The sequence below is a fragment of the Chenopodium album genome, chromosome 27 (genome assembly GCF_948465745.1).
Source record: "Chenopodium album chromosome 27, dcCheAlbu1.1, whole genome shotgun sequence".
Taxonomy (NCBI): domain Eukaryota; kingdom Viridiplantae; phylum Streptophyta; class Magnoliopsida; order Caryophyllales; family Amaranthaceae; genus Chenopodium; species Chenopodium album.
In genome coordinates, this window is record NC_137860.1 from 8703871 (window position 1) to 8728910 (window position 25040).

The 25040-nt window shown below is 32.9% G+C and overlaps 1 protein-coding gene across 1 annotated transcript; it reads left to right on the plus strand.

Annotated features, from left to right (window-relative positions):
* Positions 1–1396: 1396 nt before the first annotated feature.
* Positions 1397–4869, plus strand: LOC145619474 (xyloglucan endotransglucosylase protein 6-like). Its single transcript, XM_081674172.1, has 4 exons — positions 1397–1616; positions 1884–1984; positions 2768–2961; positions 4256–4869. The coding sequence occupies exons 1-4, from the start codon at positions 1439–1441 to the stop codon at positions 4677–4679; spliced, it is 897 nt and encodes a 298-aa protein (XP_081530298.1). The 5' UTR covers positions 1397–1438; the 3' UTR covers positions 4680–4869.
* Positions 4870–25040: the final 20171 nt, after the last annotated feature.

A 25040-nucleotide genomic window follows, 5' to 3' on the forward strand; every position in this document is an offset into this window, starting at 1 on the left:
TTGAGCTCTAAATCTTAATTTCTCTGTTTTATATTAGTTAACACATTTCATTTAAGCATGTTTATCAATGACTAATTTTTTTTCCTAACGAGAATGACAATTTAAAATATTATGCAATAATATCATTTTGAAACGAAGAGAGTACAAAAAAATATATTATGTGAGTACGTGACGACTTTTATAAGTGGATAACTACAAAATGCTAATTTAGGATCATTATGCTTCCTTTTTTTTTATTTTATTTTTTTTGCACCACTTTCATTTTTAGGGAAGTTGTATATTAATTGCACAATTTTGTAACGAGTATACTTTCATACACCAAATACATTTTTTTTACCCTTACCCACATCTGATAATTACCCATGTTTCTCACTTTTACTCTTTCATTTGTTTGTATTCACATGGACATTTTTGTTAATTTATTTCTTTCATAAACTTTGTGCTCAATTCAAATGGTGCTATAAAAAAGTTAATGCTATACATAGGGCTATGTATATTCCTTCAAAAAAATAAAATAAAAAAATGACTATGTATATCATTTTCCTAAAAAAAAAATAAAGGAAACAAATTTCATTACAATTAATTTGTAAGCTATATTTTTATTAAGTTACGTTGTTTTAGTTTTAATAGAGTTTTGGAGGATTATATATATACTACCTCCGGTCCAAGTTAGTTGCAACTTTGGAATATTTTATATCTCACAAATAATACCCCAAAGTTGCAACTAACTTGGACCGGAGGTAGTATATATATTTTAACTAGTCTTGAAGAGTGTGTAAAACAATCGAACACAATAATGAGAAGTATAAATTAGGCTATAATTTCGAGACAAGACTTGCATACCAAGTTGTTATCTATTTCAAAAAAGATAAAAAAAAACACATTATTACTCAATTTATTATTTATTAAATTTATGTAACACATAATAATTGATACTCAATTATCCACTCAAATTATCTACCAAGACCATTCCAAAAAGTTACTATTCCCCTTACAAGTATTTGAATGCCATCTCTTAAAAGACACACCTTTAATTTCCTACTGTCATTGCCAACTGTACACCTATATCACCCAGCTGGAAACCACCAAGTGTCACTCGTCCATTGGTTCTGACCCCACTTAATTATCCTTACCTAAAGCGACCTCACCTTTCTTACAGTGTACCTCCATTTTTACAGTCCAGCTCTTTGACAGCTTCATTTTATTTTCTTAACGGCTATATTTTTTGATATTTAGGGTTCACTTCTCGATAAAATCCTACGTGGACTCTGACGTGGATAGTGACGTGGCCTTTGCTATTTTGCATTGATTTCAAGAGCTTCTTACTCACGCCATCCTTACTTTCTCTCTATAAAAACAGACTCAAATTATTTTTTTTTGAATCCACTTACTCACTCTCACTCTCACTCATTTACTAAATTTACTCTTTGATAAAAAAATGGGTTCTTTTATTGGAAGTAAGAAATTAGCAATTTTTTACCTAAGTTTTGTGGTTTTAATGATGGTTGAAGTTGTTAATTCATCTAAATTTGATGAATTGTTTCAACCTACTTGGGCTTTTGACCATTTCATCCATGAAGGAGAGCAACTCAAGCTCAAACTTGATAACTTTTCTGGTAATTCTTTTCTTTGTTTCTTCTCGGCCTTTTGTTCGGGTTTAATTGTCACGTACGTAATTTAAACTAGTAACGTAACATTTAAACTTGAACGGACTTAATTTTTAAGTAATTTAGACTATTTTAATTGTTAGTTAATATTTATGTTTAATATTTATGTTACACGACTATATCCGGGTTATTACTAGTCGTGTTAATAATGTAATTTAAACCAGTAGTCTAACGACTATTCCGGAGATTAATTGTTGGTCAATTTTGGTTAAACAGGAGCTGGGTTTCAATCAAAGAGCAAATACATGTATGGGAAGGTAACTGTTCAAATCAAGCTAGTGGAGGGTGATTCTGCTGGAACGGTTACTGCTTTCTATGTAAGTAATTATCATTATTACTGTTTAGTTTTAACCCCGGTTAATTTTGTACTGTAACAACAAAAATTGAAGTGAGGAAATTAATATTTTTTCAGTAAAACAGTTGAGATGAATTTAATTTTGTATTTATAAAATGATGGGTTCAATATTTAATTGTGTTATCTTTGCTAAAGATAAGAAGTAGTACTCCTTTAGTCATAGCTTGTCAGACCATTTAAAACATGTGAATTTTATTTGTTTATTTTGTAGTACCATTTTACTGTATTGGTTATTTCAATTTCATAATAGTATAATACTAGATGATTATTAGAATTTGATGATGTGATGTTGCTGTTAAGTGTTTCATAATTGTGATAGAATTCTGAGTTTAAGATAAATATGAAAGAATTATGAGTCATTTTAACTAATTGGCTTAGAATTCAAAAATTTAAAATAGTGTAACATTACTTACATTAGTTGTTACCTGTTCTAGTTATGGAACATGAAATTTAATAAGACTACGTGAAAAGTATGAAGCATGTAAAATAATTCGTGAAAAGTATGAAGTACTCGTATTATTGAAACATTGTTGAAGTCACCTAATTATATCAAGGCAATTTTATGTATGTTATGTAACAATTTTGTTGTGTTTATTTATCCTAAAGGAAAAAACTGGTAATAATGAGTTTTGATATGAGTTGTACAAAATCATTATTCGGGTTTTGGATGGTCCTCATAAAATTCTCAAAAGAGAACTGGTCCCCGATTTATAAAATAATTTTCTGAATCCGCTACTGATTGCAGATGTCATCGGAAGGTCCAACTCATAACGAGTTTGATTTTGAGTTCCTAGGCAACACGACCGGAGAACCATACATAGTTCAAACCAATATTTACGTCAATGGTGAGGGTAATCGAGAACAAAGACTTAACCTTTGGTTTGATCCTACTAAAGACTTCCACAAGTACTCTTTACACTGGACTCCCCGCCATGTTGTGTAAGCTTTTTTTTTTCTCCTCCACTCATCGTTGTTTATTACTCTAATCCCGTGATTTTGTTGATGATGGATGCGACTTAGACCCGTATTTAACAACGTTGCTATATTCAATACGTATTAAACATTACCGCATGCGCATGCTATGTAGGTGTGATGGGTTTCAATTATTGGTCTGCAGATTTAACTCTCGCTTGTCTTTTTCTATTCAATTATTATTAGTATCTAATAGTATTAGAATGTGAAGTTTGAAATTATCAGAAGAAAACAAATTATCAATCTCACGTGATATTTTTGTCAACATTAACTATTGTACATCATTAATTGTCAACATCAGGTTAATTACTTGTGTCTCTAACAAGTAAACAATTGCCCTTGTGAAGACGAAATATTATGAATTACTACTACATTCTTATGTAGTACAATTCGTTGTAATTTAAACTAGTCATATAACAACTAAATCCTAATTGAGGTTGCATTAAGCAATTGTTTTATATTAGTATGCACAATCAAGAGGCGATTATGAGCATCAATTCGTTACTATAATCCATAAAAAATGAATCATTGTTATGTTAATAACGAATAATTGGCTATTTGCTATTTCGATTATAATTACGAATAGCTGAATTGGTTGTTGTGACATACATAGCAGTTCCTTCTTAAAGGGATTATCCATAACATGAATTTTGAACTATATATAGAATATTTAGGTTGTTAGAGTTCATAAATGTAGTTTTTTTAGAACAAGACTTGATATAATAGTAAGTTTAGAGGTTACTTTCATGTGAAGCTGTAAGTCATTTTCATTTGAGTATTATTAATCACAAATTTCATGATAAAGTTAAGCTCAATTATCGAGTTGATGGAGTACATAGATTCTATCCATGTGGTAATTAATTAAGCAAAACTTTAGTAATTATATCAGCTTTTAATTAAAGTTGTGTAATTTAATTATACATCTTATTGGACAACTTTATTTAAGCATCTATTCTGACTTTATGTCATGCACTAATGTCGAAGACATCATTCTATCCCAACCTACTACTTGGCTATGATAAGGTTTACCCTACCATGTACACAAATGCAATGAATTGTTTTACCTCTATGGTCCCCTCAAATGATTGTTGTGTAACAATTTCTCATTTTACTCATTTTCAAATTGTTTTAATTTAATACCCGTGACTCGGGAATACCAAACGTCTTTATTTTTTTCTGTGACGGATTAGACTGTTACTTGAGTTAACGGTTTTACTTGAAGTGTGGAATGAAAAATTTATGTACGTTTGGGATGTTTCAGATTCATGGTAGACGAGACGCCCATACGACGACACACGAATTTAGAGCATAGAGGGATTCCCTTTCCCAAGGACCAATCAATGGGAGTATACAGCTCAATATGGAATGCAGATGATTGGGCTACACAAGGTGGAAGAGTGAAGACAGATTGGTCTCATGCCCCTTTTATAGCTTCTTACCAAGGCTTTGAGATTGATGCTTGTGAGTGCCCGGAGGCGACCGCCACAGCCGCCGATAATATGAAGAGGTGTAGCAGTGGTACGGAGAGAAAATACTGGTGGAATGAGCCTACTATGTCTGAACTTAGCATCCACCAGAGCCACCAGCTGAAGTGGGTTAAGGCTAATCACTTGATTTATGACTATTGTACCGACACCGCCCGGTTTCCGACTATTCCGGCTGAATGTGTGCACCACCGCCACTAGTTACACCACCAGTATTGGTTGTGGAAAGTGGTGGGTTGTTTATGTCCTGCTAGATCATAAGGACTTGATCAATCACGTTGTGTAAAAATGAAGGCAAAAAAAAAAAAACAAAGAAAACAGAAGAAAAAAGGCCTTCTTCAATGTTTCATATGTTAGATAATGTATAAAAATGGGTTTCTATTTGTTTCGATTTGACTTGCACTTACATTGTTTTTGATCAAATGCAATTAAACAAGACATAAAATTTGAAATATTCAAAGAACAGGGTAAAATATTTTGACACGAGAAACATATGAAGTCACTAAACTTTATGGCTCAAGAAGTAAACCAGTGTTCATGATTCATATGTGGCACAACTCTTATACTATAGCATATTTTAGGCATGTACACTAACTAGTTCAAGATCGGTTTTATTGAATTGGACTAGAACGAAGATCGGAAAAATTAAAATTTAAGAACTGTAGATTGAACTAGTTTTACTTGGACCAAACCTACACCAGACTGTAAAACCCGATAAAAAAAAAAATTTGAACCGAACTTGTTCGCATATTTTTAGGTGCACACTCATGCACCTTAGAAATAGGTGTAACAACAGCACAATATGAACATTAGCTTTTCAGAAAGTGAACATAGGTATAAAAAATATGAACATTAGCTTTTCAGAAAGTGAACATAGGCATAAAAATGTGTGATTTTCGATTTCTTATGTGGTGACTTTGTGATCAACTTCGATTGATTAGGTTATACTACCTCCGTCAACATTTAGTTGCAACTTTGGGGTATTATTTGAAAGACATAAAATATTCCAAAGTTGCAACTAAATGTTAACGGAGGTTGTATATGATTTTCTTAATTCGAATGAATTGAATTTTATCTGATTTTCTGCATTTTTTTTATATCAGTGAACATAATCATGCAAATATGAACATATGCATAGGTTCCCTTAAATGTGAATATTAACTTTTCAGAAAGTGAACATAGGCATAAAAAAATATGAACTTATGCGTTTCAGAAAGTGAACATAACATTTCAAAATATGAACGTAAGCATTGGTTTTCTTAAAGTGATTATAAGCATTTAAAAGGTGAACATATACGTAAAAAAATATGAACATAAATATTTAAGAAAGACAACATATGCATAAACAAATTTAATTAATTTTTCATGAACAACACTACATATTTACATTATGAATATTTGAAATTATATATGAACATATAAAATATTATTATGAATACAATGCATTTAATTATAAACATAAAAATTTGAAGTAATAAAAAATAATATGATTATATTATAAGAATTAAATGTTCATTTTTTTTACTTGTTCATTTTTTATTATTAAATGTTCATTTTTTTTTTCATGTTCATATTTTTTTTACTAAATGTTCATATTTTTTTTAATGAATGTTCATTTTGTAGAGCATAGTGTTGATTTTTTTACCTACTAGTTGCACCTATCCAAGGTGCACAAGGGTGTACCTTAGACTAATTGGAACTTGTTTGGAGTTTGGACTGATTTTAGCCATGATTTTTTTTTTTTTTTTTTTTTTTTTTTTTTATAAAAAAATTTTTTTGAATGATTTTTTATATTATATATATTATATAAAAGAATAAAAAATAAATATAAGAAGTTAAGAATAATGAGTGTTTAATTTCTATTTTAAACATTAAATGTAGTGGGTAGCTCGGGCGTTGCCCCGAATACTACTTTTATAGTTGAGCGGCTTCAATACTTTTATTGTACTCCCTCCGTCCCCGAAAGAACGACCCATTTAGCCTAATTTTAGTCCCAAAAATAATAACCCATTTGCATAAAAACACCCACCAATTTGCAACAATATTTGTGCAAAATTAGCTTTCCCATATAAAAATTTGATTTTCCGGGTAATTTTATTACTTTCTCCCTCTATTTTTTTTTTTACAAACCCCATGTAAATTTATCTTTTCAATATACTTTAAAATTTTTAATTCTTTTCATTTAACTTTCTTAATACCCGCGTAATCAACCCAAATGGGTCGTTCTTTCGGGGACGGAGGGAGTATAATAATATTTAGTGTGCAATATTAAACCATAATTAGCTATTAGTCTAGATGGTTAGACAATAATGTCTCTTCCAAAAGGTCAAGTGTTTGAACGTTCTCATCCATATATTTTTTTTTCAATATAGTTAAGACAACATAGAGTATCGTTGATAGCTAGTGCGGGTGACGTGACATAATGAGTTGAGTTAGTGACGTGGCGTAGTGAAAGGGTTTACGCGGCGTAGAAACTTTTTTAGAATCGCCTTTTAATATATTACTCCCTCCGTCCCAGAAAGAACGACCCATTTGGGTTGATTACGCGGGTATTAAGAAAGTTAAATAAAAAGAAGTAAAAATATATTGAAAATATAAATTTACATGGGGTTTGTAAAAAATTGATAAAGTAATTAAAATTACATGGAAAATCAAATTTTAGTATGGGGAAACGGAAGCTAATTTTGCACAAATATTGTTGTAAATTGGTGGGTGTTTTAATGCAAATGAGTCATTCTTTTTGGGACTAAAATTAACCCAAATGGATCGTTCTTTTGGAGACAGAGGGAGTAGACGAGTAGTATATATATAGATTATAGAGATTTTAATTTGTACTCTTTAGTCCAGTCCAGTTGGACGATTTTCAGTTTGAATCGGTTTTTGAACACCGGTAAAGACATTAATGAAGATGTGATACAACAAAAGATTGGTGGCTTAAAGGATACTTTAATTCTTGTCCCTAATTATTTGTTCCATCTCTGTTTTGGAGTTAAAGTTCATTTCATTTTAAACTCTTACTTATTTTTAAAGGTGTCAATTCGGGTGTCTGGTTCGGGTTCAGTGAAGTTGGGTTGGGTCAGGTCTATTTTTAAAGTTGAGGTATGTTAATTTATTGTCTTCAAACAAGTCGATATTTGAATTTAATTTCTTTCGGGTCGGTTTCAGGGCAGGTCAGTTGGATAGGTTTTTGACACCTCTACTTATTTTTAAGAAAAAAAACGCTCATATAAGATGTTGATAGATTATTAGAACATGTGTTGTAAAAAAAACTAACCACCAAGAACTGATCCCCAAATCCAAAATAACCCAAAGGGTGAACCGGATTGAACACCAAAAAAAAATAAAAAAATAAAACATGTGTTGTCATACAAATACATATTTGAGGTGTTTTCAGAGACCAATGTCATAATGAACACCCCTAGTCTTATACGTAGTAAAATAAAGCAAAAGGATCGGAATGTTATTACGTGAACGAGCATTTAAAAGTTTTCAAAGTAACCCAATTCACTTAGTTTGGACTATGTTGAATTCATTCCTAATTAAGCCCAAACATATAAAGCCTAATCCTGTAGGATTAGGGAATGGCCATCGTGCCCATCAAATTCATTAGATCACACCTAATAAAATCCACAAGCTCGATCTCTTTCTCCTCATGTCATTTTTTTTATTAAAAAAACTAGATTAAGTCCAGTGCCACGCACGGTTTTTACAAAATTTTATAACCAATTATAAACTCACGGTTTTTATTAAATTTTATAACAAATTATAATGTTAATTCAAAATCTACCATATTCAAAATCTACCAAAAAAATAATCCTCATATTTTTAAATGAAATTATAAAAGTTTGAATATTAATTTATACTCAGAATTGAGTCTCGAATTCTAACTAGCCTAATGGGTGAACCAGGTGGAACATAAAAAATTATAGAATAATATATTATACTTCCTCCGTTTCACTTTGTTCGTCTCATATTGAATCACAAAAAATAAGAGAATGAATAATATTTGGAATCTAACATTTTAGTACAAAAACTAGGTTAGGTCCCGTGCCATACATGCACGGTAATAATATTCAATAACTACTACCTCCGTTTCGCATTATCTGCAACAAAGGGGTATTATTTGTGAGATATAAAATATTCCTTTGTTGCAGATAATGCGAAACGGAGGTAGTATATTAAATTATTTCTTTTTAAAGTAAATTTATTATGGAAGAGTCTATTATTAGCCGAATAAATATTTTAAAACACGCATATATTTATATTTATATACTGTATATTTCACCAATACATTTTTATCATTTTCTTCTTGTTAACCAAATGAATATGTTAACAATATGTATTCAACCCATACATAGATCTCCTTTTTACCCACTATTATTCATTCTTTCATACAGTATATTTTGTCAATAATCAGCTGGTAAAAATATTTTTTCATATCTTTCCTAGCAAGCTTTTCACACATAGTTGTAAAAATAGTAGATTTGTACATAATAATATGTATGTAACAATTTATGTTTAAAATTTGATTTGATTTGATTTTTTTTTTTTTACTTAAGTTTATGGTATATATTTAAAAAAAAAAAAAAAAAAAAAAAAAGCCTAAAGGACACACCAGAAAATGACACGTGTTATTTTTGGTGTGTCTTTTAGTATATAGTTATTGATTGCTTAATTAGTTCTACCTTATTAATTCTGATTTTTTTTCTTTGGAAATCATCAATTACAATGCTTGTTTAATGTGAGGAATATCAATTAAATGCCATGTCATCTATCCACTAATGGGATTGATGACCAATCAAAATATTTAATTACTGTCATATCATCAATCTACTAATTGGATTACAAATTATAAGACCGAATTAGAAAATTAAAATAAAATAAAAAAGAAATAGATTCAATATGGGTAGATCATTTTGAAACGCCCAAAATAGTATATAACATTATGAAACGGAGGGAGTGCAATAAAAGATGTGGAAATTATGTGAATATTTTTTTTAAGGAAGTGAATCACAATTATATACACAAATGAATATTTTTTTAGGAAGTGAATAAAGATTAAAAAAAAATTTGTAGCGAAAAAAACAGTACCAGAAAGTGACACGTGTCATTCCCGGTGTCTGTTTTAGTATTATGTTATTGATTGATTCCCTCCAAATGATTATGACATCATTTTTTTCAATTATTTTATCTTTCCAACAAATAAATTCAAGTATCAATTACTAAAAGCGCATTAATGACCTTTTTCTCCTTAAAAGTACTTTTCATATGATTTGTTGCAAATCAATTAATTAATTAATAATATAATATTAATAAAAATATTTTAAATATTAAATCGTGCATTGCACGAGTACTAATGTAGTTACATACTTGAATATAAGACTTGAAAATAATAAAAGTCAAATAAAATGAAATTAGTTTAAATGAAGTGACTTATATAACATTTTTCTTAAAATTTGAATTCATTTACTATCTACTCTTTGAACTAGTTCTTTGCCCGAGCGATATTCACTGAATAAATATTTTTCAATGTAACTCTAAGTTTCTATTTATATATAGGTTCTGTATATATAAGACATATTAATATATATAAGACACATTATGTAATTATTATATATAAGACACATAAATAAATTTTCTTATTATTTTTCAAAGAAAAAATTAAAGAAAAAAGGTTTTTGGCAGGAAAATTTTTCATCTGAGCCCGACACGTGTACTTTGGGATAATTTTGGTGATTGCTTTTTTTTGGAGGGAATTTTGGTGATTACTTTAATATACAATATTGATAAATTCCCTCCTTCCTCCATTAGCCTTCTTAATTTCCACCTTCACACATCTCCTTCCCCCTCACCCCCTTCATTTATCCACCCGTTTCACCTACAGATGACAGATGCATGGATGTAGGCTATGTGTTAAGCGGGTGATGAACAAATGGAATGGTGGATAAATAGATAGAGGTGAAAGCTCTACCCGATCCTAATCTGGTCCATTGTGCAATTAGACCACACCCTATAAAATCAACATTTAATACCTATAAAATCAACATTTAATAAATACAAAAATATGAACACGCCAAAAAAATAAAAAATTGAACATTTAATTAGTTTTAATAAATGAACATGAACTATGAACATTTAATTAGTGTAATTATAATAAAAAGTGAATACGTAAAATTAAATGAACTTACTAATATTAAAAATGAACATAATTATCATATATTCATAATAAAATAGCTGGACCATGCCATATAAAATGAACATTTAGCTAAAAAAAATAAAAAAATAAAAAAATTCAACACATAAAAAAATGAACATTTAGCTATTAAAAGTGAACACATAAATAAAATGAACATTTTGTAATAAAAATTGAATACGTGAAAAAATAATAAACATTTACTATATTTAAAATGAACATAATTATCATATACTTCGTATTAAATAAGGTACAAATTTACTTTACATAATTATTTACGAAATAAATTGTTTAAAATGTGTGTATTGTATATAGTGGTATGTTCATTTTTTTTTATGTATGTTTATTTTTTATGTACTATATTCTAACTTTCTCTTATAGGAGTTATACAAAAATTCGATTGTAACTATTCCAACTCTAAAAATTTGCATATCCACCTTAAATCTAATTTTGGTTCATCATAGCAAAATTAATTAACGATCTATAACATGATTGAATAATTAAATTGATGAAAAGCAAAAGACTACAAACAAAACAAAAAGAAAGAAAGAGAAGGGAAAGAAAATGACTATATATAATCAATTGATATTCATTATCACAAATTCAACAATTCAATAAAAATGATATTTATCACAGTACATATTCACAAAAATATTTAAATAATCAAACAATACATTCATCATGATAAATGATAATAATAAACATATTACAATAACGAATTATACCTTCAACTTTCCTAACATTATTAATCAAAGGTAATACTATATGTAGTTCTTAGGGCTACAAATAATCATTTAATATCTTTCCTTTTTTTGGTATAAGTTTAGAAATACATGACAAAATCACGCAAAAATCAATGTAATTAATGAATATATTTTATTGATACTTTTCTCTTTTAGCTTCTTATACATAGACCATAGGGCTACATATAACATTTCTCCCTAATCAAAACGGATTTAAGCGGTTTAATATAAAATTAGTTTTGCTTCTCCTCTAGTTTTGCTTCTTGAGGAGAGAGAGTTGTAAATGGAGAAAGAGAGGAGAAAAAAAAAATAAAGAACAAAATTCATAAAGGAAAGAAAAGAAAATATATTGAGAGAATAAGAAATAAAGAAAGTAAAAAAAAAAATAACCAAAAAAAAAAGTATGTTCATTTTAAAAATACTACATGCTCATATATATTAATGTCAATGTTTAATTAGTAGATGATTCAGCTGCCTTAGCTACACAGGGGAGCATCTAAGAATTTGCGGCAATATTACATAGTACTCTGTATTGTTCTTGGATCAGTAGCATTAATAGTTGGGGTTATCTTTAATGGGGGTTCGTTCTTTAATCTCTTTGCAGGTTTATATATTTATATAATCACATGCAAAATGCGGCAAAAGTAGTACTCCCTCCATTCCAAAAAGAACGACTCATTTGGGTTGATTACGCAGGTATTAAGGAAGTTAAGTAAAAAGAAGTAAAAGTATATTGGAAAGATAAATTTACATGGGGTTTATAAAAAAATAGAGAGAGAAAGTAATAAAATAACATGGAAAATCAAATTTTTATATCGGGATCTAATTTTGCACAAATATTGTAGCAAATTGGTGGGTGTTTTAATGCAAATGGGTCATTCTTTTTGGGACAAAGTTTTGGCCAAATGGATCGTTCTTTTTGGGACGGTGGGAGTACTAGTTTATGTCATTTTATGCTTAGTCAGCATAAATAACTCTTATTTACAAAAATTGTGTCTTATTTAATTTCATAAATACTTATTGCAATAGTCCAAACTGAAACTCGCATTTCTTACTTAAGAGTTAGTTCTTAAATTTTCTCTCTCTTGAAGAACTACCTAAGAAACCCCCATTGTTAATGTTTTTACTTGACAAAGTATTGCAATGGGCCCTAGGTCACAAGTTCAATACACAACATCTAAATTTAGGCTTCCACTTTTCTTTTCTTTCTTTCTTTTTTTTTTTTTTTTTTTTTTTTTTTTGAATGGGAAGCAATAATATCATTAAATAATATCCATACGACATCTACAATTATGAAGATATGTAAACTACATATTTAGATAAAATTTCATAACTTTTACAAACAAAATCATAAGTAATTTGCATATTTGGCATAACTCATAGGCCACCGCTTCAAGCTTGACGCAAGAAATGATTTTCGATGTGTTTGCATCTTTTCCAGTAGAGACTGATAGGTCGTCGTCGAGCCTACCAAAGATAAAGTCCTATCTTGGTCTCACTAGCTAATAGCAAGAGTAAGAAAGGGTCGAACCCAAGAGAGGCGTTGAATCAACCACTGAGATACTACCGTTTAAATAAGCTAAATGAAGTCGAAATTGGTTTGGTTTTATGTAACATGTACTAGTTCAAGTCAACTAAGGCTAAGGTGAGATTAACGATATAGAGGATTCTAGGGCTCGGGTTACACCACTCAACTTCATCACAAATAACAATTAACATGCACAATTAAGGTGAAATAAGGGGATAAGATAGGGGAAGTCATCTAAAGCACCCAACTACTCTCTCAAGCTAGAGGGATTACTTGAATCATGAATACAACCTACTCTCGTGGTTACAAACCATAAATCAAGTGTTAAAGCATAATAACGATGACATAAACATTCCCTTGACCGAAAATTCCTATTCTCATGGCATTACAAGTCAATTAAGCATAAGGGAGCTAACTCAAGTTCATCTCTCGATCCTTCGTTGAGAAAGATTGGATAATAGTTCTAGCAATGGCTATATACAAGAACTAAGCAATTAAACCATTTACGCTCAACTAATTAACACCCAACAATTACCAAATTAGCACATGCATCAAGTAATTAGTGACTACATTGAGGGTTTTACCCAAACCCTAGAAAATTAGACTACTCACAATCCATGGAAATTAAAGCAATTAAGAATTTCAAGTAACTCATGAACAAGATTTAACTAAAGATTAAGCTAAATAACAATACAAGCATACAAGAATTAAACAAGATAATTAACAATCAAAGCAATTAAAATGGAAGAGAAGAGTGAGAAAAAGTTACTAGAAGCTAAATTCGTGTAAAAGTTGGTAATTCTACTTTCTAATAGAGTCGTTAGTTCCGCAGCTCTGGAAGAAATTTTCAGTGGTGGAACTTGTCTTCTACAATGATTGAGATTGAAATTTCCAAGCTATTAATTAAAATCTAACAAATGATTTTTGAGAATATTTGTGTTCTACAATTACAAACTAAGAGAAGGCCCTAAAAACTTGGATGCCGTACAAATGAGCTCAAGGGGTTGTTTATAAAAACCCCCAAATAAAAAGGACGGAGAAAACAAGAGTCAGGCACGCCTGCAGGTCTGCACAGACGTGTAACCTGTGTAGAGCCAGAGGGGTGAATTAGTTTTGCTACTAATTTGGCCAGGGAATCCTGCACGGGCGTGCCATATTTTGCACGGACGTGCAGGCCTTGAACTGCAGAATCAATTTTAAAACTGATTCGGGCTAAGTAAGCTGCACGGACGTGCATGCTTCTGCACGGATGTGCTGGGTGACTTGCATGGACGTGCTGAAGTCTTGCACGGCCGTGCAAGCTCTGACAGAAGCATAAGCTTGCCGGAACACTCCTGCACGGCCGTGCAGGACATGGCACGGCCTTGCAGGGTCTTCTAGGCCCTTTTCTTCACTTTTTTGGTTTTGCTCCTTTGTTAGGGCTTCTAACCTTGGTTTATCATCCATATGCTTCAAATGGTATTCTTTTGGACCTAAAAACTCAACAAAAACACTAACAACCCGTGAAGCAAGGGATACACAAAAATTGAACGAAAATAGAGTAGAAGTGAACCAAAATGCCAATATATCAAGTAAACAAGGTTCAAAATCACCCTAAAATCATATTGAATAACAAGTTATCAGAGACCTTCGCAATATGCGCTGATATTTTGATCGAAAAGTTGTTGAAAAACCCTGGACCCATAGGAATTCAAGTTACCTTCCCAATTATTATAAGAACCCTAAAAATAAAATTCTCATCCATGGATAAGAATCAAAATTCCAGAGAATTAGGAAAAACCCAGAACATTGGGACTGATGTACTCTCACATATGGAGATAATAAAACAAATAATAAAAAAGTAAACCAAAGCAATAAAAAACTTAAATTAGTTATAGAAAAAGGGTCTGAAATAATCTAATTTCCGAAGAGATTTGACTATTTCTGGCCAACGGCAAAGAAAACTAAAATCCTAAAAGTGAGAGGAGAAAGAAGAGAGAAAAATAAAAGAACTCATTTTATAAAATTAAATTTGGAGTACATGCTTACATGACATATAATTTACGTTGTTATTTACTTCTTCTATTCCATTTTAGTTGACACATTTTGACTTTTATCACTATTCACATAAGCAATTTAACTTTGAATAACTTTGGTGAATTATCCTTAAGAAAAAAAAATGTTAATTGGGTCTTGTTTGATTCCTTTCAATTCCAATTTTCTATATATCAATTTCTTTTAAAATAAATGTATATTTATTGTACATAATTGAATATATAATTTAAATTTATGCATTGGCAAACATGCCTTAATAAATAAAAATGTATCATCTATAAAGTGAAGAAAATATGCCTTTTAAGATATATAATGTAATACTTCCTCCGTTTCTTTTTAGTTGACACGTTTCTTTAGTCTCGTTTGTCAATGCATTTATTAAATCATTAATATCTTTAATTATCGATAAGCAGAAACTATTAAAAGTTGATATTTTGAAAGTATATAACATGACGAATCTAACAAGATCCCACATGACTATATTTTTCATTACGTATAAAACACAAAACATGGTCAAAGGGAGGTGTGTGAATAGTGCTAAATTCAAAACGTGTCAACTAAATAAAAACGGAGGTAGTATATAATTTATTTTACAACTTCTCACCACAACACTCTAATTCTTCAATGTAGCAATTCTGATCTATGCATTCTAATTTTTTTTTTTTTTTTTTTTTTTTTTTTTTGTGTGTGTTTTTGGATAACTTCCTCTCCAACTCCCACTACTTTAACCATATCACTAATCACTTCCACTTCTCTTATTATACTTTTTTTTAAAAAAAAAAAACCTATAATATTATAATTTCCACACAATTCCTTTTCTTTTACATATACATACAACATACGTATATTCCGTGCGTTAGCACGAGTATACAGTTCCTTTATCAACAATTCACTATAGCAATCAAAATCCCCAACATTTAACTTTTTTTTTTATTTTAAAAAAACACTATGTACTAACATTTCTAAAGGTGGGCACGGGCCGTGCCGGGCCCGCGGGTGGGCCGTGGACAAATTTGTGGGAAATGGCACGGGCACGGCACGTGGCACGGCTGGCGGCACGGTGGCTGGCACGTGGGCCGGAACGCCGGCACAGCACGAAGCCCGCCAGGCACGGCACGGCACGGCCCGTGCCATATTACCGTTGGAAACTAGCCGTTTTTCAACAACTATAAACGGCTAGTTTCCAACAGCCATTTCCTACCCATTTTCCCACCCAAACTCCCTATATATACCCAAATCCTTCTTCCAAAATTTTCGCAATTCATCAACTCATCTCTTCTCTCTTATTCTCTAATTTTCTTACTCTCTAATTCCTACAATCTTGCTCTCTTTTGTGAAAGAAAAAAAAATTCCTACTCTCTTATAAATTTTACATTTTTACCATTATTACTTTTATTAGTCTACTACAAAAAAAAAATTGTTATATCTACATTCGGGAAATTATAAATTCGGGGAATTATAAGTTCGGGAAATTATAATTTGGGAAAGCATTGAAGCGTCATTGTAAGATCTAACTCAACTTCATTTTAATTTGTTATTGTTATTGTTATTGTTGTTACTATTATTATTATTATTATTATTATTATTATTATTATTATTATTATTATTATTATTATTATTATTATTATTATTATTATTATTATTATTGTATAATTGTATTCTTGGAAGTTGGAACTACTTAATTATATAAAAACTACTTTCAATTTTAATTGTGGGTTATTTGGATTGTTGAAATCTGTCTAAGGCGGGATCTGGGCTTTGGACAACGTCGCTCCTAACCTCTCCTACATGGGATCTCATTTACCCAAATAATCTACTATTATTATAATTATTTTTAATAACTTAATTTATATAAAAACTACTTACTAATTGTTATTATTATTGTTATTGTTACTTTGTTTTTGTTATTTGTATTATTATTGTTTTTGTTACTTTTATTGTTATTGACTTATTGTTATTATTATTAATATTAATCATGGCAGCAAACTCGAACCCTTCCTCCTCCTCTAGAAAAGCCAAGTCAAAACGTAGGGAATCAGTAAACCCAAACACTTCAATGCCTTTGCCCCCCCTAACATGTCCTTTCCCTCCCCTAACATGCCCTTTCCAAACACTTCCGGATCACAACATGAATTTCCTTGGACCCAATTTCAAGATTTTCAACAAACCCAATTCTCACCTCATTTATACGGATCACAACAAGAATTTCCTTTTCCTCCTCCTTCCCAAGGTAGTCAAACACAAGCCTCCGGGTCGAGTGAACCATCCACCCAAATGCCTTACACCCAAATGCCTAACAACCAATTAGAGTGGTGTACTGAAGAAGAATTTGCACAAACCAACCGAAAGAGTGAAGTTTGGGCACATTTTCAATTGACTAAAAATGGACCAAAAGCCTTAGCCAAGTGTCGGACTTGTAGTAAAATTTTCTCGGCCGAAACCAAAGGGGGGACGGGACACCTTAGTAGACATGCCAAAAAATGTGGTGGACCATCTAGTGATCCAACCCAACCCAAAATTTCTCAATTCCATCCACAAGGCTTCATTTACAATTATGAGAGAGATAGAGATGAACTTGGGAGAATGATAGTACATGCCAAACAACCTTTTCTTTTTGCCGAAAATGATGCCTTCAACAATTAAATAAATCGAGAACTACAACCCAAACACAAAAAAATCTCCCGAAAAACAGTTCGATCTGCTGCCATGAAGAATTATCAAGAGTATAAATTGAAATTAGAAAATGAATTGAGTAATCTTCCTAGTAAAGTTTCTTTAACCGCCGATGCATGGGATAGTGGATACGGACTTCACTATTTATGTGTTACTTGTCATTGGTTGGATAATGATTGGTTGTTACAAAAACGCATCATTCATTTTAAAATGCTTGAATACCCTCATACCGATCTTAACATTTCTCATCATTTGATGGAAGCCATTGATGCATATGGTCTTAGGGATAAAATCATGTCTATGACTTTCGATAATGCAAATTCTATGACATATAGTGAAAATTTGGTTAAACCCCAATTGACCGATGTAATATAAGATGGAGATGCACTTCATGTTAGATGCATTTGTCATGTTCTTAACTTGTGTGTGAAAGATGGAACACAAGCAATTGGTCCATTTTATCACAAAATAAGGAATGCTATTATGTCTATTAATAGCTCTAAATTGAGATATCAAGAATGGAAAGGTTTTTGTAGGCAACAAAGGATAAAGACTATAAAAATAGCACCGGATTGTGCAACTAGGTGGAACTCCACCTATGAAATGTTGAGTCGGGCAATCGAGTACAAGGTTCATTTAACACTATTTTATAATATGAAATTTCCGCAATGTGCTTTACTAGAAGATGATTGGGTTAATTGTGAAAAATATATGAAGTTTTTACGATTACTATATAGTATGACACATTGTTTTTCTTCTGTATATGATCCTTGTTCCCATTCTTTTCTTAGCAATGCATGTTTACTTGCACAACTTTTTGCCGAACACCGATCACAATATGATTATCATAGATATCTTCCATCTATGGAGGAAAAACGGCGTAAATATTACACTAATATTCCTATGATTTATATTTTTGTTTCTATCTTAGATCCAAGGCAAAAGTATGATGGCACTTTTCTATTAATTGATATTTATTATAGTAACATGGAGTTTGAAGATGATGTTGAAACTTTTAAAACTAAGGTCACTAAAGATTTTTTCTCTTTATATAGTGTTTATGAATCCAAATATGGAACCGTGTCTCGATTTGCCCCTTCTTAAACATCCAAAAGCGTAAGTAAAAGGGCCAAAGGTTTATTTGCACAAGCTGCTAACATGATGTCTGAGTATTCAGGTACAGAATCATCATCATCTAGGAGAACACAAAGCGATGTTTCGGAGTTGCAAATTTACTTAAGTTACAACTTCTTGAAAGGCATGGACGATGAAGAGAAGTTCGGCCTCGACATCCTCGAGTGGTGGAAATCACAATCCACAAAACATCCAATTTTGGCGGCAATGACTCGTGATATTTTTGCTATCCAAGTCTCCTCCGTTGCCTCCGAAAGAGCTTTTAGTGCTTCGGGACGAGTTTTAGACGATAGAAGAACAAGACTAAAACCCGAAACACTTGAAATGTGTGTTTGCTTCAAGGATTGGTTGGATGCCGAAACTCGTTCCCAAGATCGTACTTATGCAGAAAACGATGACGATGAAGGAACATCGGGTTCTATTAGTTCTCAATCAACTCAATTGGCCGATGAACTTGAACCAAGAGAAGACGAAGACGAAGACGAAGAATAATAATTCCATATTTACATTAGATACTATTGTACAATTTTTGTATTATCAAATCTCGTATTCCGTATAATAAAAGGAAAAATACACTTTAATAATCCCAACTATGGGTGATTTACCTACAATAATCCCAACTAATGTTTATTCTACAATAATCCCAACTATTGAGTCAGTTTTCCTCCAGCAATCCCAAAAACCGGTTACCTACTGAAATGGTAAACTTTTTTTTTTTTGGTTTTTAAATGCCACATGTCAGCACATGATTGGCTTAATTTAAAAAAATAAAAAATAAAAAATAGCAAAAATAATCCCAGCCACCCCTCCTCCCTTCAACCACCTTACACCCACCACGAAACATGGCAGCTCCACCCCAATTCTTCTCCCAACACCGCAGCTCCGCCGCCGCCCACCATAGCCTGCCCCTTCCGACCAATCGCAGCCTCGCACTGCCGCTCCATGCCTCTACCGCTCCCCTTCCTTCTTCCTCCTCCAACCTCAAAAACCAATCACCGAAAATCGCGGATTCAAGGCTGAGAAATTCGCCTGAAAAACGTACCCAATTCGCCTGAAAAACCACCAGGCGTCGCAGATTCAAGCTCCATTAGTTCACGGGTTAGGGTTTCGAGGCGATTTGGTGCGATTTGGGGGCCTTGGGACTGCTGGTGGTTTCACGGGCAAGGGCGGCTGCTGGTGCGATTTAGGTGGTGTTTCGGGGGTGCGGCTGGTCGTGGTGTTTCGGGGGAGCGGCTGGTCGTGGTGTTCCGGGGGTGCGGTTGGTCGTGGTTAGGGCTGGTGGTGGTGGTTGGGCGGCAGGAGGTGGAGGTGGTGGTTAGGATTGGCTGCTAGATTTTTTTTTTGTTTTCTTTTTTTTTTTTTGTATTTTTTTGGAAACCACTCAGACGCTGACAAGTGTCAAACAACCTACAATAATAGGTTATTGACTTTTGTTGACCGGTTTGGGACTGCTGGAGGAAAACTGACCCAATAGTTGGGATTATTGTAGAATAAACGTTAGTTGGGATTATTGTAGGAAAATCGTCCATAGTTGGGATTATTAAAGTGTATTTTTCCATAATAAAAGGAAGTTATTCATCAATTATTGTACGATTTTTAATTATAATTAATTTTTTGTATTATCGATTTATCGTACCGACTATCGGCATATAATAAAATAAGTTATTCATCAATTTTCTGTGTTTTCGGGTTATCGCACTTGCAATTTTTTTATTATTATATGCATTGTTGTTTTTCGCTAAATTAATAATTTTTTTTTATGTAAACTTAAACATAAATTATTTACATAAACATAAATTAATAACATTAAATATATAAACTTAAGTTGTACAAAAAAAATATATACCGATTTTTTTTTAATATACATTTAATAAAAAAAAATGCAAGGCACGTGTTGGCCCGCGGCCCGGCACGGCACGGCACGCCAGGCACGTGGGCCGTGCCGTGCCGTGGGCTGGGGTGTGCCAAAAGTGGGCACAGCACGGCACGGCACGAGCCCACCGCCGGCACGGCCAGGCACGGCCCGCGATGGCACGACACGGCACGATGCCCACCTTTAAACATTTCACTTAGTTTTACGCGTATTATTTTTTGGTACGTAGTATAATATATGTCATGCATTAGCACGAGTATACAGTTCCTTTATTAACAATTCACTTCAGTACTCTAAATCCCCAAGCCTTCAACTATATGCAATTTTCTCTAATCATCAAAAAAAAAAAAAAATGTACAACACGTTTTTGCGCAACTGGCCTCACCGAATAACTACTTGCATCAGAGTATGTAACTCCTACAGAAAGACACTAACCCATATGACACTAACCGAGTAACCCCTATAACACTGAACGAGTAGCCTCTATAACTTTGACAAAGTAAACCCCATAATAGCTGGCTACATTGTGTAGCCACTGACATAAAAGAGTAAGACCCTATTTTTTTTAGCTTCTAAGCAAAGCAGAGAATATCATCTTTCAGCAGAGCAATGTTAGCATTGCAGAATAATGTCACAGTGCAGAACAAGTGTCAATAGATTATTAATACTCTATAGAGTAGAGCTAAGCATGGTTCAATAGAGCCGACTAGTCCAAAACCGACCATTGCAGCTCAAGTCTAAGTTACAACATCAAAATCAACTTTTCATACTTTAAAAATATTTATTCTTATATATCCCGTGCATTTTACACGGGTACACTCTAGTATATACCAATGCCCAAGACCTCATTCAAATTTTGATTTGCTAAAACTATGTTGTAAGTTAAGTGGCTAATGGTATATATTCCTTCTGTCTAGGATAATTGATAAGATTGGTACAAATAAATGACCTATAGCGATAATTTGGTAAAATAATAACTCCGTCGACAATTTGGTAAAATAAGAGTTAACCTCAAGCGAAAATTTGGTTAAAAAAAAATATCTGGCAACAATTGACCCAAAAAATAAAAAGAAATTCCAAAAACAACTCGTGAATGCGTAATTTAATTTGCTTTGCGAGTTTTTTAAAATTTATTTCTTCCTGCAACCCTTTATTTTTACACTAGGTAAAACATTACATTAATCATAAACTAGATTACACATTGGAACATTAGGGATTTAGGGGTAAGACCATACCACTTCTTTCTATAGGGAAACCAAATTAAATGTTTTCGGGGAAGTAGGGTGCTCTTCTTTTAGACCCACTCATCATGCAAAATAAAGAGGGAGTTTTACTTCTTTGAAAATTAGCTTTTCTTGCTTCTAGCTTAAGAACGACAAGAGGAGGCAAATATCATCAAAGTCTGAGTCTCTGAGAGGAGCAGATGTTGGGGTTCGTAGTAGACTTCAACGAAGGAAGGACCAATTTAGTTTGATACGGCATCGATGTACTAGCACATGATGACGCTTGAGTGACTATTTCTATGGTCGGATCTTCTTGCAGCAAAATTAGAGTTGTTTCACACCAATCATACCCTTCAATAGGAGGGCGACTAATCTCCGTTGGTGCGTAAAATTCTTGAGTTTCAACACAATCCATTTTATTTGGAGGATCAAGCACTTGGATGCTAATAAAATTCTTCCCAAAATAACAACAATAGCTTATTAATGAATTGTTCATCTCTTGGAAACCTCTCCATACCATGTCTAGGTGAGATGCAATTAAAAAGTAATTTGTTTTCAGTTCAAATAGTCGATAACTTGATAATGTTGAATTTATAATAGAATTGCTATCAATAACGTTAGACCTTTCATCTTGATTAATATGGTCAACCTTACCCTCAGCTCCAAATCCAAAGATTTGCCAACAACATTAATTTCCATACTTTGGTGTCATACATCTTTTACACCAATACATCTATGAACACAACCTTCTCCTTTCTTTCTTTTCCCTTTCTTCCCTAACTTTTTTTTTTCTTCCTCCTTCTCCCAAATTTAACATAATCTTTAAACATCTCATCCTCTATTGTTATCTCATGTGCCTGATCATCAACAAAATTCTAAGACCAACCCAATATAGAGGTCAACTCCTTGAGTTTTTGTTGTTGTTTTTTTTTTTTGGTTTTTTTTTGACATCGGAAAAAGCATTATATTAATCATAAAACGAATTACACACTAAAACATTAGGGGTAGGACCAGACAATCTTTTACTATTGGGGAACCAGATACTTTCGAAAGAACATGATGCTATTCTCTTAGAGCCACTAATCCTGCAAAATAAGGGGTTAGTAATAATGGAGGGGGCTTTTCTACTTTGACGAACAATTTTCCTCCTAACTGTGGAGCGGTGGGAAGAGGCAAATATCTTCAACGTCTGAGAGGAGCACAGATTGGGGATTGTAGTAGACTTCAACTGGGACAGGCCTGGTGCATCTGGAAGGAGCTTCAACATACTTTCACATGATGATGCATGAGTGACTATACCTATAGTCGGATCTTCTTGCATCAACATTGGAGTTTTTTCACACCTATCATGCCCTTCTAAAGAGGGGGTGACTAATCTCCATTGGCGTAGAAACTTCTTGAGTTTCAACACTATCCTTCTCCTTTGGAGAATCGAGTACTCGAATGCTGATAAAATTCTTCCGGGAAGAACAATAGTAGAGTAGTGTTCGTCCCTTAGAAGCCGCCCCATACGTTATCGGGATGAGATGCAGATAGGAATCAGTTCGTTTACGGTTTGAAAACCGATAACTTGACCCTGTAAGATTTGGTTTTTTTTTCTTCTGAAGTTGACTTCAGAACAGATATGTTATCAATAACGTTGGGCTTTTCATCTTGATCGGAGGGGTTTACCTTACCTTCCAAATCCAAAGATTTGCCAACAACATTCTTTTTCAATTTGGTGTCATCATTTACACCAATACATCTACGAACACACCCATTTTCATGACCATCCCCTTCTTTCCTTTTCCCCTTCTTTCCCAACTTTCTTTTTTCTTCTTCCTTCCCTAACTGAACAAAGTCTCTAAACTTCTCATCCTCTGTTGTAACCACAAGTGCATCATCAACAAAATCTTGAGTCCAACCCAATCTACAGGTCACCTCCTTGAGTTTTTGTTGAAACTCTATGTTGTTGGGAGCGATCCTAATTGCTTGCGAAAGATCCATGAAAGCTAAGTCGAGTTTGTTTAGCTCTAAAGCTGCTACCGCTCTTCTAAAGTAAGCTTTCACATTTGATTTATCATAACACAAAACACCGCCGAACACAATTGACCGACCTTGTCAAAGTTCCTCTCTTTGACATAACATGCCCCCAAGTTCAGATTAAGAGACACAGCAAGGCTCGAAAAAACTGATTTATCATCATCATTACAAACCAGAACAAAGGACAAGATTTTGAGTGCAAAAGAGTATTTTGCAATGGCTAAAACCATATTACTCTACTTGTACAACTGGTTACCCTCATTCTTTCAAATTCCTAACAAATTTCAGAATACCAAAAGGATTCTCCAATTCCCCAACTATATTATTTAACTTATGAGAAGAGAAATCCTCCTCTTCAAACTGAGCATAACACAAATCCCCCCTAAGTTCCTCAAACACATCGATAGTGCTTGATTCTTGAAATACGAATAGAAAAACAAGGACCAACACTGACAGCTAGACAATTAATACCATAAAGAGCAAATAATGTTTTCCATAAATTGAACAAAAAAATGGAAAACAAGCCCACAAAGGCACAAACCTTGAACTGAAGGAATTAGCAACACCAAACACTTCCCACGGGGTTAACAAGCTAAAGCACCTTCTATAATTGACCAAAAGAAGATACTTGCCGGCGAAATGAAGTTGAAGCTTAATGGAGGTGGAGTTCGTTGGTGTCAGGTCGACTTGGCTCCACTTCCTCTTCACCGCCGGTGGAATCGCAAGAGACTTAAAGAAGTGGGAAGCTCTACCACGACCAGGGACGGGAACCTGAATCAGAGAAGATTTGCCCGCAAAATAAAGGAAAATTAAAGAGAAATTACTGGGGTTCTCGCCGGAGAATCGGTCGCGGCGCCGAAACTCCGACGAGACCCTAGTTTTTGTTGAAATTATTTGTTATTGATTAGAACCGTTTGTAATTGCTTGTGCTATCCATGAAAGCTAAGTCAGTTTTGTTTAGCTCAAAGTTGCCACCGCTCTTCTAAAGTAAGCAAGCTTTCACATTTGAAGTATCATAACACAACACCGATGAATACGATTAGTGCACTTGTCAAAGTTTTTCTCTTTTACATAACAAGCACCCAAGTTCAGATTAAGAGACACAACAAGCTAAGGCTCGAAAAAACTTATTCATCCTC

Excerpts from the sequence above, each read along its gene's own strand:
- LOC145619474 (XM_081674172.1), top strand. The coding sequence starts at position 1,439 with ATGGGTTCTTTTATTGGAAGTAAGAAATTAGCAATTTTTTACCTAAGT. Across the intron at positions 1,985-2,767 it reads GAACGGTTACTGCTTTCTAT|ATGTCATCGGAAGGTCCAAC; the intron begins GTAAGTAATTAT and ends TACTGATTGCAG. Across the intron at positions 2,962-4,255 it reads TGGACTCCCCGCCATGTTGT|ATTCATGGTAGACGAGACGC; the intron begins GTAAGCTTTTTT and ends GGGATGTTTCAG.